The 17,882-nt window shown below is 43.8% G+C and overlaps 1 protein-coding gene across 2 annotated transcripts in view; it reads right to left on the bottom strand.

Moving 5' to 3' along the window:
• nap1l4a (nucleosome assembly protein 1-like 4a) overlaps positions 1 to 16,981 on the bottom strand; it is a 101,586-nt gene extending 84,605 nt beyond the window's left edge. The window contains exon 1 of one of the 2 annotated variants that reach the window (XM_034176890.1): positions 16,903 to 16,981. In XM_034176890.1, coding sequence (XP_034032781.1) covers positions 16,903 to 16,937 — 35 coding nt within the window. In that variant the 5' untranslated portion in view covers positions 16,938 to 16,981. The remainder of the gene's footprint in view (positions 1 to 16,902) is intronic. The other variant, XM_034176888.1, reaches the window with a different exon arrangement.
• Between the last annotated feature and the right edge of the window lie 901 nt (positions 16,982 to 17,882).

Raw genomic sequence — 17,882 nt, 5'->3', positions numbered from 1 at the left:
ACTTAAAATGTAAAGATAAATTGTAAATTTCATAAACATAGGGAAAATGTAGAAAAAAGTTAAATACAACTATTTACATAAATGCAGGAAATGCTTCAGCTGTTTTTTTTTTGTACAATTATTTACAATATAAATTGTACATTTCAAAAACATATAATGCAGGAAATGCTAATACTAAACTATTTACAAAACAATCAGATGTAAAAATAAGATGCAACACAAATTATTTGTGCCACTCAAAAAAACAATTCCTGCCCAACACAACACAGAGGGTCACATCGCAGGCCTGACACTTCCATGGTGTGTCACTCCTCTGGTTGTCCACCTGAAGTTGCCATTGGCACCTGAATATGCCTTTTGTGTTTTTTGGCAAGGATCTGTGCCTGTCACAATTGGCACAGGAACATGGTTCTGGCTCCTGTTCTGTGGGACACCTGTTTTGTCTGTGCCACACAGTTGACATGGCAGCTCCACCATAAAGTCCTTGTGTGTCATGGGCTGCACTTGCTTGACACTGTTAATCTCACGATGCAAGATCAATGCATTTGTGGTTGCAACGTCAAGGAAGTGCAGCAACACTGTCCTGTACCAGTGTGCAGTTTTCCGATGGGTGGAGTAGTACTGGATGAGCTGGTCAGATAGGTTGACTCAACCCATGTTTTATTATAAGCCAAGACTGGGGTAGGACAGGGAATGTCTTTCACCATCCAGGGTCCATCCTTCTCATCCTTCCCCCTTCTCCGCACTGTCTCACCCAAAAATGCATGATGGATGGTGGAGCAGACGGACACCTCCCGTGTGTCCATCCACTTTACAAACACCAGAGGCCCCTCTTTTATACATCTTATAGATCCTCTTTCAGATTTTTTTTAGTGAGACCATTTGCCCTCCCTCAGGGGCATCCTCGTCTGTTCTCCCTGTATGTACCACATGCCCCAAACTTCATGTTAGCCAGGTCCATGAACAGTTTGGGACTTGTGTAAAAATTGTCCATGTAAATGTGGTACCCAGTACCAAGCGAGAATGGCTGGATCAGGTTCATGACCACATCGTATGACAACCCGTGCTCACTTGTGGTCACAGTCTTGCCAGGGTAAATGGTGAACTTGAGTGTGTAGCCATTACTTGAAACAGCCAACACAAAAAGTTCCATGCCCCGTTTTGTTGGCTTGTCCTTCAAATATTGAGCTATTCCAGTTTTTGCCTTCATCGCCACCATCTTTTCATCCACTGCCAGCTCCCTCCTCGGGTGGTAATAAGCCTGGCAGGCACTGAGGATGTCATTATAAAGAGGCCTGACTCGAAACAGTTTGTCATGACTTGGTGGTCCCTTTTTTCTATCATTTTCTACATCCTCATCTGGATCACTTAGGTGGATGTTCCAGAATATCGATCTAAATCTGTCTCTGGACATTACTTTCGCTGGAAAGGGCACAGACAAAATATTATTTTGTTTCCAGTAGTCCTGGAGACTTAGCAGTGACACCAATGACATGTATCTCAGAAGTCCAAAAAATTTGTACAGATGTTCCATTTCAGTGCCTGTCCAGTTGTATTTTTTCCCTAATGCCTTTTTTTTTGCAGCAATTTTATTTGGCTTTGGTACAAATTGTTCTAATTGTGTCAGTTTCAAAAAACAAAAGAAAAAGGTGTTTTGGGCTTTGGGTGGAAAGGGTATCAACCTGGACTCCTGGTGTTCTCCGACCCTGAAATCTGCTTACTGCTGGAGCGGTGTCTGCGTCCTTCTCTGTGTTCCAGCAGTCAGCGCTGGGGCATGTCTCTGCTGCACGTCCGAGCGGAGATCTGGATCTGGAAACAGAAGCGCGCGCTCCGACTCTCTGTTCAGATCTCCGTGTGCACGTTGGTAGATCTACCTGCTTTGGTTGCTCCTCCAGAACAAAAGAGGGATCATCTCTTTCAGCACCAGAATCGTCACTGTCTGTTTCAGACTCTGACAACGCACTGTGCGCTCCATCTTCCTCCAGTTCCAAAAATAACTGAAGCGCTTGCTCCACATTCATAAAACGCTTCATTTTTACAACAACAACAAAAAAACCCCAAACAACAACAAAACACTAACCACGCACACTTTCACCATCAGTAATAAAGAGAAAGCAACCACACAATCAAACCCACATGGGGTGGGTGGGCTGTGATCAAACACACGTGGGGTTAGTGAACACATGTGGGGTTAGTGACTTCTGATTGGTGGAAAATTCATGAACCAGCCAACCAATGAGGAAGGAGTCATATTTCTTCCCACCGTTGTCACTACTGCAGTAGAGAAGGAAATGATCCTTTTTGTTGTGTGTGTACATAAACGCACAGTAAAAATAATAATAATATTCATGAAAATGTATGGCAAAAAATACTCATAAGTCAAGTTATACTAGGTCTATTGACAAAATTTAGAAAGCGCTATAACGGTTACAGTCTCCACATTCAACATGCATTTACAGGGAGCTTCAGAGTGCAGCAGATTGTTACGTCTGCTTAATTAGGTCATGTGACTTTTAATGCGAGGGCGCGTCATTCGACTCCAGAGGGTTAAACAAATAAGATTAGCTGAACTATGAGTGGCTCCTGTTTACAGTTATTCACATTTAAGTGCATATACTTAATCAAATGAACAAAGTGTGTCCACTTGAGGTGGATTATCAAGAACTTTGTTCCCACTGTTATGTTTCGGACGCGGTCGGAGCACCGACCCAGCGTTTGAAAGGACCCAGCATAAAATAAGCAGAGCACGGTTCAAAGGATAACAGAATTTAATAAACATAACAGTGAGTGCAGTGCTAAACAACTAAAAAGTCCGCGGTCTGGTGAGGTGGAAACACGGCGCGCTCTCAACAGCGCAAACGGTCTGGAGCCACAGCAGTTCGGACCCAGGGACCCTGCCGACACCCCCCAGGTGGCCGCGACAAACCAAGTCTGTGAAGAAAGAAAACATGAGGTGAGTCCAACTCCACACAGAGAGACACAACTCAAAGGTGCACGCAATCAGCAAACACTTCCTGGCTTAAATCTATACATCAGCTCCTGACGTCGATCTCACACGTCTGCTCACAAGGTCGAGTCTCTGGCAATCACACACTGTGCATTCAATGTTTAAATGCAGCAATCTCTGATCAAGAGATAATACACCACAGCTGTGAGTCCTGATGACCTGCATGTGAAAACAAGCCTCAGGTGTTCAGGGTGAGGTCCTAATGCTCAGCCACTCAGTCCTGAATGCATACCACCTGGTGGGAGAAACAGAAAACAAAAACCAAACCAGCCAAACACCCCAGCCCACAACACCCACAGTGACCGCTGAAGTTCTGTTCAGTCACCTCTGAGTTAGCTAATGCTAGGTAACATGATAGCTTCAGTGAGCTTACATTAAAAAGCAAACATTAGAAACTAGCTAATGTTAGCTTTCACTCACAGACAAATGGGAATCTAATTCACAACTATTTCTAATTCCAGACCTCTGAAGGAAGGAAAACAAAGTGCATTACGCTACTTTTACCTATGACAGTATGCTTTGAATTTCACCCCTCACTTGACCAAAGCTACGATTTAGTGTCATCTAGGGGTGAGGCTGCAGACTGGATTATGCCATTGCCAGTCACAATGTTGTTTTCCTTCAAGTTTTCATTTCTTTGGTGACAAAGATTCATGCTCCCTTGCCTTCTCTTATGATAAGCAATACATATGATCCTACATTTCACCAAAAAAAGAGAGTTCTCAAACAAGGGAGCAAATGGAAAGAAAGTAAGGCCCGGAGCACTGGAGGTGGGTTCAAACTGTTGTATCGTAGTGTGGCTAGGAAGAGAAATGTTGTTGTGGTCATTTTAAAGGAAGCATATACTGCGTGTGTTGGAGGTTATGTGTGTGTCTGGGTGTGAAGCAGAGGTAGGACGAAGTCACTGTCAAGACATTCTCAAGTCAAGTCTCAGCTTGCAAACAATTGTTGGTCGTTATGACTTGAGACTTGACTTGAGTCTTGCCGATTCATGACTTGAGAATGTCTTGCTGGTGACTTCATCCCACCTCTGGTGTGAAGTGTGAAATTGAAGGGCTGATGATGAATGTCAATAATGTTTATGCTCCACAAATAGGTATCTGGATTGAGCTGGATGCAGTGGTAAAGAGTAGCCCCAAGGATGAAAGAGTAGTGACTGGAGTATATCTCATTTGGCATGTTGGTGAAAGTAACAGAGGTGATGTGGAAATAATGGGTAGATAGGGTATGAAGGAGAGGAATGTTAAAGGGCAGATGGTGGTAAATATTACAAAAGGATGGAAATGCCTATTCTGGTGATTTAATTTAAGGATAAGGATAAACTTTATTGATCTCAAAGAGGCGAAATTCATATGTTACGTCAGCTCTTAAAAAAAGAACACACAAGGTGGGTGCAAGTAGAGGAAAATGTTCATCAAACAGCGTGTGCAAGGATAAGCAATAATAATAATGCTTGTAACAGTACAAGACATAAAAAAGGAAGTTGAAATAGAATATGTATGTATATATACACACACACACACATACATGCATATGTATATACAACCCCTGGCAAAAATTATGGAATCACCGGCCTCGGAGGATGTTCATTCAGTTGTTTAATTTTGTAGAAAAAAAGCAGATCACAGACATGACATAAAACTAAAGTCATTTCAAATGGCAACTTTCTGGCTTTAAGAAACACTATAAGAAATCAGGAAAAATAATTGTGGCAGTCAGTAATGGTTACTTTTTTAGACCAAGCAGAGGGAAAAAAAAAAAAATATGGAATCACTCAATTCTGAGGAATAAATTATGGAATCACCCTGTAAATTTTCATCCCCAAAACTAACACCTGCATCAAATCAGATCTGCTCGTTAGTCTGCATCTAAAAAGGAGTGATCACACCTTGGAGAGTTGTTACACCAAGTGGACTGACATGAATCATGGCTCCAACACGAGAGATGTCAATTAAAACAAAGGAGAGAATTATCAAACTCTTAAAAGAGGGTAAATCATCACGCAATGTTGCAAAAGATGTTGGTTGTTCACAGTCAGCTGTGTCTAAACTCTGGACCAAATACAAACAACATGGGAAGGTTGTTAAAGGCAAACATACTGGTAGACCAAGGAAGACATCAAAGCGTCAAGACAGAAAACTTAAAGCAATATGTCTCAAAAATGCACAACAAAACAAATGAGAAACGAATGGGAGGAAACTGGAGTCAATGTCTGTGACCGAACTGTAAGAAACCGCCTAAAGGAAATGGGATTTACATACAGAAAAGTTAAACGAAAGCCATCATTAACACCTAAACAGAAAAAAAACAAGGTTACAATGGGCTAAGGAAAAGCAATCGTGGACTATGCATGACTGGATGAAAGTCATATTCAGTGATGAATCTCGAATCTGCATTGGGCAAGGTGATGATGCTGGAACTTTTGTTTGGTGCCGTTCCAATGAGATTTATAAAGATGACTGCCTGAAAGAGAACATGTAAATTTCCACAGTCATTGATGATATGGGGCTGCATGTCAGGTAAACGCACTGGGGAGATGGCTGTGATTACATCATCAATAAATGCACAAGTTTACGTTGATATTTTGGACACTTTTCTTATCCCATCAATTGAAAGGATGTTTGGGGATGATGAAATCATTTTTCAAGATGATAATGCATCTTGCCATAGAGCAAAAACTGTGAAAACATTCTTTGCTATAGACACATAGGGTCAATGTCATGGCCTGCAAATAGTCCGGATCTTAATCCAATTGAAAATCTTTGGTGGAAGTTGAAGAAAATGGTCCATGACAAGGCTCCAACCTGCAAAGCTGATCTGGCAACAGCAATCAGAGAAAGTTGGAGCCAGATTGATGAAGAGTACTGTTTGTCACTCATTAAGTCCATGCCTCAGAGACTGCAAGCTGTTATAAAAGCCAGAGGTGGTGCAACAATATACTAGTGATGTGTTGGAGCGTTCTTTTGTTTTACATGATTCCATAATTTCTTCCTCAGAATTGAGTGATTCCATATTTTTTCCCTCTGCTTGGTCTAAAAAAGTAACCGTTACTGACTGCCACCATTTTTTTTTTCCTGATTTCTTATACTGTTTCTTAAAGCCAGAAAGTTGCCATTTGAAATGACTTTAGTTTTGTGTCATGTCTGTGATCTGCTTTTTTTCTACAAAATTAAACAACTGAATGAACATCCTCTGAGGCCGGTGATTCCATAATTTTTGCCAGGGGTTGTATATATATATATATATATATATATATATATATATATATATATATATATATATATATATATATATATATATATATATATATACATACATACATACATATACACACCCACACACACACACACATATACATATATATATATACATACATACATACATACATATACATATACATACATATATATATATATACATATACATATATACATATATATAAGCATGTACGAGGGCTGTCAATAAAGTATAGGTCCTTTTTATTTTTTTCAAAAACTATATGGATTTCATTCATATGTTTTTACGTCAGACATGCTTGAACCCTCGTGCGCATGCGTGAGTTTTTCGACGCCTGTCGGTGACGTCATTCGCCTGTGAGCACTCCTGGTGGGAGGAGTCGTCCAGCCCCTCGTCGGAATTCCTTTGTCTGAGAAGTTGCTGAGAGACTGGCGCTTTGTTTGATCAAAATTTTTTCTAAACCTGTGAGGCACATCGAAGTGGACACGGTTCGAAAAATTAAGCTGGTTTTTGGTGAAAATTTTAACGGCTGATGAGAGATTTTGAGGTGATTCTGTCGCTTTAAGGACTTCCCACGGAGCGGGACGTCGCGCAGCGCTCCCAGGCGCCATCGTCAGCCTGTTTCAAGCTGAAAACCTCCACATTTCAGGCTCCATTGATCCAGGACGTCATGAGAGAACAGAGAAGTTTCAGAAGAAGTCGGTTTCAGCATTTTATTCAGATATTCCACTGTTAAAGGAGATTTTTTTAATGAAAGACATCCGGGCGGATTGCAGCATCGGCTCGCAGCCGCTGTGACGCTCCGCCACAGGAAAAACACCTCCATTGGAAGCCTTAAGGACAAGTTGGAACATGTCCAGCTGTTAAACAATTTCTCATATACTCACTCCACTGAAAGCCATCAAAAGCCGCCTGGATTTTACAAATGGTTATCAACACGGAGGTGTTTTTCCTGTGCCGTCCGCACGTCTTTCATTAAAAAAATCTCCTTTAACAGTGGAATTTCCGGATAAAATGCTGAAACCGACTTCTTCTGAAACTTCTCTGTTCTCTCACGACGTCCTGGATCAATAGAGCCTGAAATGTGGAGGTTTTCAGCTTGAAACAGGCTGACGACGGCGCCTGGGACCGCTGCACGACGTCTCGCTCTGTGGGAAGTCGTTAAAGCGACAGTATCACCTCAAAATCTCTCATCAGCCGTTAAAATTTTCACCGAAAACCAGCTTAATTTTTCGAACAGTGTCCACTTCGATGTGTCTCACGGGTTTAGAAAAAATTTTGATCAAACAAAGCGCCAGTCTCTCAGCAACTTCTCAGACAAAGGAATTCCGACGAGGGGCTGGATGACTCCTCCCACAAGGAGTGCTCACAGGCGAATGATGTCACCGACAGGCGTGGAAAAACTCATGCATGCGCACGAGGGTTCAAGCATGTCTGACGTAAAAACATATGAATGAAATCCATATAGTTTTTGAAAAAAATAAAAAGGACCTATACTTTATTGACAGACCTCGTACGTGTGTGTGCATGTAAATGTGCAGATGCATACATATATACATATATGCATATACACATATACATACACACACACACACACATACACACACACATACGAGGTCTGTCCATAAAGTAACGGTCCTTTTTATTTTTTTTAAAAACTATATGGATTTCATTCATATGTTTTTACGTCAGACATGCTTGAACCCTCGTGCGCATGCGTGAGTTTTTCCACGCCTGTCGGTGACGTCATTCGCCTGTGAGCACGCCTTGTGGAAGGAGTGGTCCCGCCCCCTCGTCGGATTTTCATTGTCTGGACTTTTTTTCCATCAGAATTTTTTCAGAAGCTGTTAGAGACTGGCACGTGGAAACCATTCGAAAAATTTATCTGGCTTTTGGTGAAAATTTTATGGGCTTCACAGAGAATAAGGACTTTAACTACAGCTTTAAGGACCCCTTTAAGGACGGTCGGTGCGCCGCGCTCTGAGCTGTGACGTCGCGGCACAAACCACTGGATCATTTCTAAGCTGATGGCTCTGTGGATACGAGACCGTCGTGTGCTCTTTCTCTGGTTATCACAAGAGCTGGACATCAGCCATTTTCTGGCAGATTTCACTTTTAACAAGAGATTTTGTCATGGAAAGCCGCGCGGAGGCTTCGCGCGTCACGACCAATTCGCTGATGAAGCGAGACAAAGGAACACCTCCGTTTCTGAGTGTTAGAGGACAAGTTGGGACATGTCCAGCTCTCCACAAGTTCTCTTATACTCACTCGACTGGTAAGCACTGAAAGCCGAGATAGGCATAGATAGGTTGTGATTGTACGATTTGTGGACATACGAGGTCTGTCAATAAAGCAACGGTCCTTTTTATTTTTTTCAAAAACTATATGGATTTCATTCATATGTTTTTACGTCAGACATGCTTGAACCCTCGTGCGCATGCGTGAGTTTTTCCACGCCTGTCGGTGACGTCATTCGCCTGTGAGCACTCCTTGTGGGAGGAGTCGTCCAGCCCCTCGTCGGAATTCCTTTGTCTGAGAAGTTGCTGAGAGACTGGCGCTTTGTTTGATCAAAATTTTTTCTAAACCTGTGAGACACATTGAAGTGGACACGGTTCGAAAAATTAAGCTGGTTTTCAGTGAAAATTTTAACGGCTGATGAGAGATTTTGAGGTGATTCTGTCGCTTTAAGGACTTCCCATGGTGCGAGACGTCGCTCAGCGCTCTCAGCCGCCATCGTCAGCCTGTTCAAGCTGAAAACCTCCACATTTCAGGCTCTATTGATCCAGGACGTCGTGAGAGAACAGAGAAGTTTCAGAAGAAGTCGGTTTCAGCATTTTATCCGGATATTCCACTGTTAAAGGAGATTTTTTTAATGAAAGACGTGCGGACGGGTCCGCGCGTCGGGACGCAGCCGATGCGGTGCGGCGGCACAGGAAAAACACCTCCGTGTTGATAACCATTTGTAAAATCCAGGCGGCTTTTGATGGCTTTCAGTGGAGTGAGTATATGAGAAATTGTTTAACAGCAGGACATGTTCCAACTTGTCCTTAAGGCTTTCAACAGAGGTGTTTTTCCTGTGGCGGAGCGTCGCGTCGGCTGCAAGCAGACCCGTCCGCACGTCTTTCATTAAAAAAATCTCCTTTAACAGTGGAATATCCGGATAAAATGCTGAAACTGACTTCTTCTGAAACTTCTCTGTTCTCTCACGACGTCCTGGATCAATAGAGCCTGAAATGTGGAGGTTTTCAGCTTGAACAGGCTGACGATGGCGGCTGAGAGCGCTGAGCGACGTCTCGCACCGTGGGAAGTCCTTAAAGCGACAGAATCACCTCAAAATCTCTCATCAGCCGTTAAAATTTTCACTGAAAACCAGCTTAATTTTTCGAACCGTGTCCACTTCGATGTGTCTCACAGGTTTAGAAAAAATTTTGATCAAACAAAGCGCCAGTCTCTCAGCAACTTCTCAGACAAAGGAATTCCGACGAGGGGCTGGATGACTCCTCCCACAAGGAGTGCTCACAGGCGAATGACGTCACTGACAGGCGTGGAAAAACTCACGCATGCGCACGTGGGTTCAAGCATGTCTGACGTAAAAACATATGAATGAAATCCATATAGTTTTTGAAAAAAATAAAAAGGACCGTTACTTTATTGACAGCCCTCGTATTTATATTGCACATGATTTGTGGACATATTATTGCATGTGGTTATTTCACAGTGTTATTGTACAGTCTGACAGCAGCAGGGAGGATCGACCTGCGGTATCGTTCCTTCTCGCACTGAGGGTGCCTCAGTCTGTCACTGAACGAGCTGGTCAGCTCCACTACAGTCCGGTGCAGAGGGTGAGAGGAGTCGTTCATGATGGATTTGAACTTGGTTAACACCCTCCTCTCAGCCACCTCCTCCAGAGTCCAGAGGACAGCCCAGGACAGAGCTGGACTTCCTGACTAGCTTGTTCAGTCTCTTTCTCTCCCACTCCGTGCTGCCTGGGGCCCAACAGATGACAGCATAGAGGAGAGCTGAGGCTCCAACAGAGTCGTAGAAGGTCTTAAGCAGAGGCCTGCTCACTCCAAAGGATCTCAGTCTCCTCCGGAGGTGGAAGCAACTCTGACCTTTTTTGTACAGGGTGTCTGTGTTGTGAGTCCAGTCTAGTTTGCTGTTGAGGTGAACGCCCAGGTATTTGAAACTCTCCACAGTCTTTATGTCCTCCCCCTGGATGTTCACCAGTGGGTGAGGTGGTGGTTTCCTCCTGAAGTCGATGACCATCTCCTTCGTCTTACTGGTGTTGAGACACAAGATGTTGCGCTCACACCAGTCCACGTCTGTGATGACCGACCGGTAGTCCAGCTCGTTCCCCTCAGACACACGACCCACAATGGCGGAGTCATCAGAGAACTTCTGGACGTGGCAGCTGTCTGTGTTTTATGTGAAGTACGAGGTGTAGAGGGTGAAGAGGAAAGGTGAGTGACGGTGCCCTGGGGGGCCCGGTGCTGCACCTTACCACCTCAGACTGACAGCCGTGCAGCCGCACATACTGTGGGCCGTCAGTGAGGTAGTCGATGGTCCAGGCGGCGAGAAGTCCAGCCACACCTGCACCCTCCAGCTTCCCCTGCAGCAGCGCCGGTCTGATGGTGCTGAAAGTGCTGGAGAAATCAAAGAACATGACTCTCACAGTGCTCCCGCCGATCTCCAGGTGAGTGAGCACTCGCTGCAGTAGGTAGATCACAGCGTCATCTACCCCAATGTTGGGTCTGTAGGCGAACTGCAGTTGGTCCAGGGTGTCGCTCACCATGGTGCGGAGGTGAGACAGGACGAGCCATTCCATGGTCTTCATGAGGTGGGAGGTCAGGGCAACTGGTCTGTAGTGGGCCGGTTCCTTGGTGTGCAGTGTTTTGGGAACCGAGACCACACAGGAGTCTTCCACAGGCTGGGTACCACCCCCAGGCTGAGGTTCATGTTGAAGATGTGGCTGAGGACCTCACAGAGCTCATCTGCACAGGTCCTCAGCAGCCTCGGGGAGATCCTATCAGGTTCTGCTGCTTTCCTCTGCTTCAGCTGCAGGAGCTGGCCTCTCACCTCGGTCGGAGTTACAGTGAGGGGGGAGGGAGGGGGGAGCTGAGGTGTGAGCTGAGATTGTCTGGTGCTGAATACAGTCGTGGGACAGAAGGGATGAGGTCCGGCGTGCAGTGGAGGTGACCAGGGGGTAGAAGGTGGGGGGGTCAGAGGGACTGGAGGGCTGGCTGCTGGAGACATGTGGAGGGCTGGAAGCAGGCAGGGGGCAGGCGTGGAGGAGCCAAAATGGTTGAAGATGTTCATGTAGTCAGTGACACACTGGGTCAGGCCGTTGATGTCTTCACCATAAGAGTTTTGAAACATGCTCCAGTCTGTGGTTCTGAAACAGTCCCTCAGCCTCTCAGTGGCCTCTTCAGTCCAGAGTTTCACTGACCTTTTCTGCACTGGCTCTCTTCTCACCCTGGGTGTGTACTGGGGGAACAAATAGACGAGATTGTGATCAGAGCGTCCCAGTGGGGGAAGGGGGGGTGGGGGGGTGGAGGTGTAAGCATACTCCACATTAGCATAAAAAATGTCCAGTATTCTATTGTCTCTGGGTTTACACATGACGTACTGGGTGAACGTGGGGAGGGTGGTGGAGAGGGAGGCGTGATTAAGGGATTTCCCCGCGCTGCCTCGAAAAGTGCCGAGAGCAGCATAAAAATAATCACAAGAGTAACGCAAGTGGGTTTCCTCTGTGCATACTTGCACAGGGTACCACCTAATTTAAGCACATTGTTATGCATAAAAGCGTAAGCAGTGCACACAGGTAGGGCTGAAATGATTAGTCAAGTACCTTGAATAATTTGATTACAAAAAATATTCGAGGCAAATTGCCTCGAAACTTTAACGTTGTAGTACATATGCCAGGCCTGGGTGTGGTGCTGTAACGTCCCCAGAAAAAAATAGAAGAAGACTAGAGCATGGCCATAAAACGTGTAAAGGCTAATTCCAAAAGCTGCTGCTTTCCAACGTGACACACAGAGTAAAATTAAGCCTTTTAGGAGATAGAGGGTCCATGCTGATCATCTAAAATAGACTGACTGTGCATTTAAAGTGAAGCAGTGTATCTGTCTATTTTTAAAAAACACACGGTCTGCTCTCCATGGGGAGTGACACGGCCAGCTGCTGTCTCTCTCAGCACTCTGCTCACACCGGTCGAATCACAGCTCCGTCCCCGGCCACATTGACAGTTTCTGAAAGAGCCTGTCAGCAAAAGTCCCCTCTTTCAGACTGTCACAGTCTGAAAGAGGGGACTGAAAGACAGTATTTTGCTCATACTCGCATTGAGTGTTACGCTTTTTAATTTTCGCTTTTTGGGGCAACACGCAGCGCTTCACAAACACTGTAACTTAAATAATAATAATAATAATAATAATAATAATAATAAAACTGACTGCGAGGCTTGCATGTTCAACCTCCAGCTGAAATGCATGTGCTGAATTGCAGAGAAAGCGGGATTAAAAATTTTTTAACGCAGAGACCCAGTCCACCAAACTTAAAAAAAACAAACAAACAAAAAAAAATGGTTAAATTTTACAAGTTGGAGAAAAACAAAACAGAAACTACATCCCATCCAGCCCAGTCTCACGTTTTTTTTTTTTTGTTTTGTTTTTTTTGTGGTCTGTGACGAAATAAGTAAAATTTTTGGGTTTTTTTTTAAACTCACTATTCCTAACCCTACTCCTACCCCGACCCTATCCTTAACCATAACCTAATCCCCCCCCCCCCCCCCCCACGAATCAATAGATTAATGTATATTTCGTGCTGCTGAATCATGACTACTTTTAAGTACTTTTTATCCGATTACTCAATTAATCGCCAGAATAATCAATAGAATACTCGATTATTAAAATAATCAATAGCTGCAGCCCTACACACAGAGGTGTTGTTTGTCCCGCGCCATGAGCGGCTGCGTCCCAACGCACGAATCTGTCCGCACGTCTTTCATTACAAAATCTCCTTTAACAGTGGAATGTGCCGATAAAGTGCTGATCCCGACCTCTTCTGAAACTTCTCTGCTAGTCACACGACGTCCTGCATCAACAGAGCCTTAAATTTGGAAGTGATCTGCTCGTTCCAGCCTGTCAATGGCACCACTGTGGGCTGTTTTTAATCCAGTTTTAATGGTCCTTAATCCGTGTGATACCGATAGAATCTTCACCAAAAGCCATCTGAATCTTCCAAATGGTTTCCATCTGGCTGTCTGGCAGAGTTTCTGAAAACATTTTCATGGAACAAAGCGGCAGTCGCTCCGCCATTCCTAAACAATAAAAATCCGATGAGGGGGGTGGACCAGTGCTCACTCAAAGCCTGCCCACAGGTGAATGACGTAACCGACAGGAGTGAAAAAACTCACGCATGCGCACGAAGGTTCAAGCTTGTCCGATGCAAGCGCACATGATTCAAATCCATATAGTTTTTGAAAAAAATAAAAAGGTTGGATACTTTTCTAACAGACCTCGTATGACAAACTGCAAATTCAACATCAACTCCTTTGGACCAGAAGGACAGACGGCACTCCACCAGTCCGTCATTGACGGGAACGTGGAGCTGGTGAAACTGCTGGTGAAATTTGGCACAGATATCCGACTAACCAACAGGGAAGGGTGGAGAACAGTCATTTATAGTTACACAGTTGTGCCAGATTTAAGGGAAAAAATGACTTTGCAAGCATCACCACCACCAACCAATGCAAAGCAACCAAACACGGCACTCTTTGCGCTCTCAAATCCAAAATGTGGCGATGCTTTTATTCAGTGCTTTTTTTATGCAGCACTTCTCCATGAAAAATTCAAACAAAAGAATTAATAAAATGGATCAGCCATGCCGGCCAGTTTTGTCAGTACTGAAATTTTCCCCTTAAGTGTGTGTTAACACCGATAGTGCGCTCTACTCAGGCAGGAGCCGATCCGTGTGCATGTGTGTGTTTGCGCGTTTGGAGTCCAGATTGCTGATGGCCCCCTTTTCATCCTCCACAGTCTCCTCACCCTCAGCGGGGTGCAGATACAACCTGTCATCTTTTATTTATTTTTATTTTTTTGTCTTCTAAACTTGTTTAATGTTCAGTCAAACATGCAATTGATGCTCAGCATCACAGTGACAGCCTGTTCAACCAGCTCTGAGACACATTGACTCACTGCACAGCTCATCTGACTGGGCTGTTACAGATACATGGTCATGCCCTCTCATGGGTTACATAACATATGTGTATTATGATCATCATCTTAGCTGTAACATCACGTGAAGCTGCACGGCACCCTGCCCCACAGCGAGTCAAAAGCTCTGCGGTATGACACTTATGCCCATAATGTGCATGATATCACACATCAATTGTCAGTCCACCTCATGTGTGAGAGGATGTATCTGTAATATCAAGTTAACATGGTTGTTAGACCCCCATCCAGACAGCCGCAGTGCGCATCAGTGCATCATGGAGACGAGCTGATGTGCAATGCCTGTGATCATGTTGTAACGTCTAGCATGAGGATGATATCGCAAATCCATTGTCAGTCCACCTCATGTGTCAGAGGATTTATCTGTATTATCATGTTATCATAGCTGTTAGACCCTGTCCAGATGGTCGCAGTGCGTGTCACAGAGATGCGCTGATGTGCAGTGCCTGTGATCACTTTGTAACATCCAGAATGTGCATGATACCACAGATCCATTGTCAGTCTACCTCATGTGTCAGAAGATGTATCTATAATGTCATGTTAACATAGCTATTAAACTCGATCCAGACTGCCACACTGCTTGTGACGCGCTGACTCGCTGTGACACAAGGTGTATTCGGTGTGATTGCGCAATGTTCACATCTAGTGCACATAATAATTGCATGCCACAGACTTTGCACATTTCAATATTTCCTTTGCGCACCCTAAACAGGATGCACGGGACAGGTGACCAGCTTATTGGGGGCACAATCAGGATGTGTGATGTAATCAGACTGAAATGCTGTTGGGTTGCCATTTCAGATGCCAGTTCATATGCCAGTTCGAATGCCATTTGAGGAGGCAGTCACACAGCAGTATGACTGCCATATGAATATTCCCCAGTTCGCATGCAGCACGACAGTAGTGTGTCTGTCCGTTATATTTGTGCTGGCTGTGCCAATTTGGTGTATTTTCCTAGGTACCACATGAATAATGTCTGAGTAATTCAAATGCAGCTCGAATGCAGTTCGACTGCAGGTCGAACTGCATGATTGACATTCGAATGACCATTTGTACAGCAGTAAGAATGCCGTACAAATGCAACTTGACCGCCGTTCAAATGTTTTCCAGCACAAGCAACACACAAATGTGCTAACTGCTGCAGGAATGCTGTACCAGGCATTTGAGTGCAGTTCAAATGCAGCACGAATTGCACGAATGTCATTCGAATGACAATTTGTACGGCATTTATGCTCATTCGTGCTGTTGTGAGACGGGGGTATTAGGAAAGTATAAGGAGAAAAGAGTTTGTGAAAAAGAATTGTGATAGTCTGCAAGATGATAACATTTGACAAGAGTACAAAGATATGTGGCCTAAGGTTGAAAGAGATGTGGCAAAGGCTAAGGAAGGGTGTATAGTAAGCTGTTCAAAGGACTTGTACCTATTTGCCAGACAGAGGGACCAAGCTGGAAAGGATGTGCAGGAGGTTAGGGTGACACAGCTGCAGATGGAAATGTGCTGTTAAGCAAAGAGAGTGTGTTTAAAAGATGGAGGGAGTATTTTGAGGAGTGAATGAATGAAGTAAATGAAAGAAAGAAGACTGGATGATGTGGGGAGACTAAATCAGGATCTGCATTCCATTAGTATGGATAAAGTGAGGAAAAACATCTGAATGTGGTAAATAGTAATAGTAATGTTTACATATACTGTTAAGAAGAATATATAAATGTTCTGAAGTCTCGATCAAGAAGAACAAGTCTTGATTAGGAGTCAGACCCCCCCCCCCCCACCCTACCCCCCACCATAATGAAACACTCCTTGTGATTCATACTTAAATGCAGTTTGCATGTTTTCCTCCCAGAGTCCAGAGACATGCCTGTCAGTTTAAATGGACACCCCCAGAGCATGCTGGGACAGAATCTATCCTCCAGTAAAGAAAATGAGTGTTTTGGCCTATAGCTGATGCCTGTATGAAATATTCCCAACAACAGTGACGGGGAGTTGGAGGAACCTTGAGATGATGGAAAAGCTGTATTGTACTTGTCACATACCCACGTAGCAGAATTAGTCACACCCGTGTTATCTAGCCTATAGCATATTTACCCTACAGTTTGTATTTCTTCATGATTGATGTTACTCAAGTCCAAGTCATGTTCAGAGACTTGGAAATGTTCATGTATCCATCCCACCGACTTGTCTAAAGAAAACTGGCTGTAAAAGTGATAATTAGTAATAATAGCAGTCCTTGTTTAGTTTGTCCAGTTATATGGCTTGATTGGCTATATTGCTAATGCAATATTTTTGTTAAACCCTTAAAACTGACAGTTTGCACTACTTGGTATTATTGTAATCTGTAATTGGTAATGCCTGACAGCAACATGTTATGTGAATACTTTTTAAAAAACACTTTTCATGCTCATGTCATATACAATCCACATTTAACTGCTCACTTTTCCATAGTTGGGCAAGTGTCAGGTCTGTCCATTTGCGCACATGGATTTAACACCCCATGATCTCCTTTAGCTGCCAAATCAACAGGAAGCATTAATTCTGCAATCTGTTACTTCACCCTCATCAACAGATGAGTGCAGAGGTTAAGTAAGTGTCACCCTCTCTCTCTCTCTTCCTCTGTGTCTTCTCTGTGGGAAAATAAACACACACACACACACACACACACAAACTAAATTCTTCTAAAGAATGAAAAGTTGTTGCATTTTTCAACACTGAATAAAACAGAAATTATGGATAAATGAAGAAACATCAACCGCTTATCCAAGATCAGGTTGCGGGGGGCAGGAGCCCATCATAGCAGTCAGAGGGCGTGAGGCGGGGTACACCCTGGACAGGACAACAGTCTGTTACAGGGCCCCATATAGACAAACAAACATATTCACACCTGCATGCACGCCTAAGGGCAATGTAAAGTTTCCAATTCACATAATTTGCATGTCTTTAGATGTGGGAGGAAGCCGGAGCGCCCGGAGGGAACCCACACAAACACAAGGAGAACATGCAAACTCCACACAGAAAGGCCACAGGTGGCAATCGATCCCATGACCTTCTCACTGAAGCAACAGTGCTAACCACTAATCCACTGTGCTGCCCAGAGAAAATACAGTGGTTCATAAATTATAATACGTAAATGATGTGCAAAGACGGTTTAGAGTCCAATAAATAGTTAAATCAATTTCTGAGTTAAATTTTTATAAACAAGAACATTATTTGACAAAATTCTCTTCTTGATCAATTCATTACATTCTGCACTTACAATAACAAAAATCTGATGTGGCAAAAGTCAGTATTCTGGGAAGAAGAAAAAAAAGAAAAAAAAAAGAATGTTAAAGAAGAGACAGAAAAATCAATGGAACCCAAGACCACATATGGAGATGTGTATGAAAATATAATTAGTTCCTCTGTGACCTAGGAACTA

This window comes from Thalassophryne amazonica, chromosome 8 (genome assembly GCF_902500255.1).
Source record: "Thalassophryne amazonica chromosome 8, fThaAma1.1, whole genome shotgun sequence".
Taxonomy (NCBI): Eukaryota; Metazoa; Chordata; class Actinopteri; order Batrachoidiformes; family Batrachoididae; genus Thalassophryne; species Thalassophryne amazonica.
This window is presented reverse-complemented; position numbering and strand designations above follow the sequence as displayed.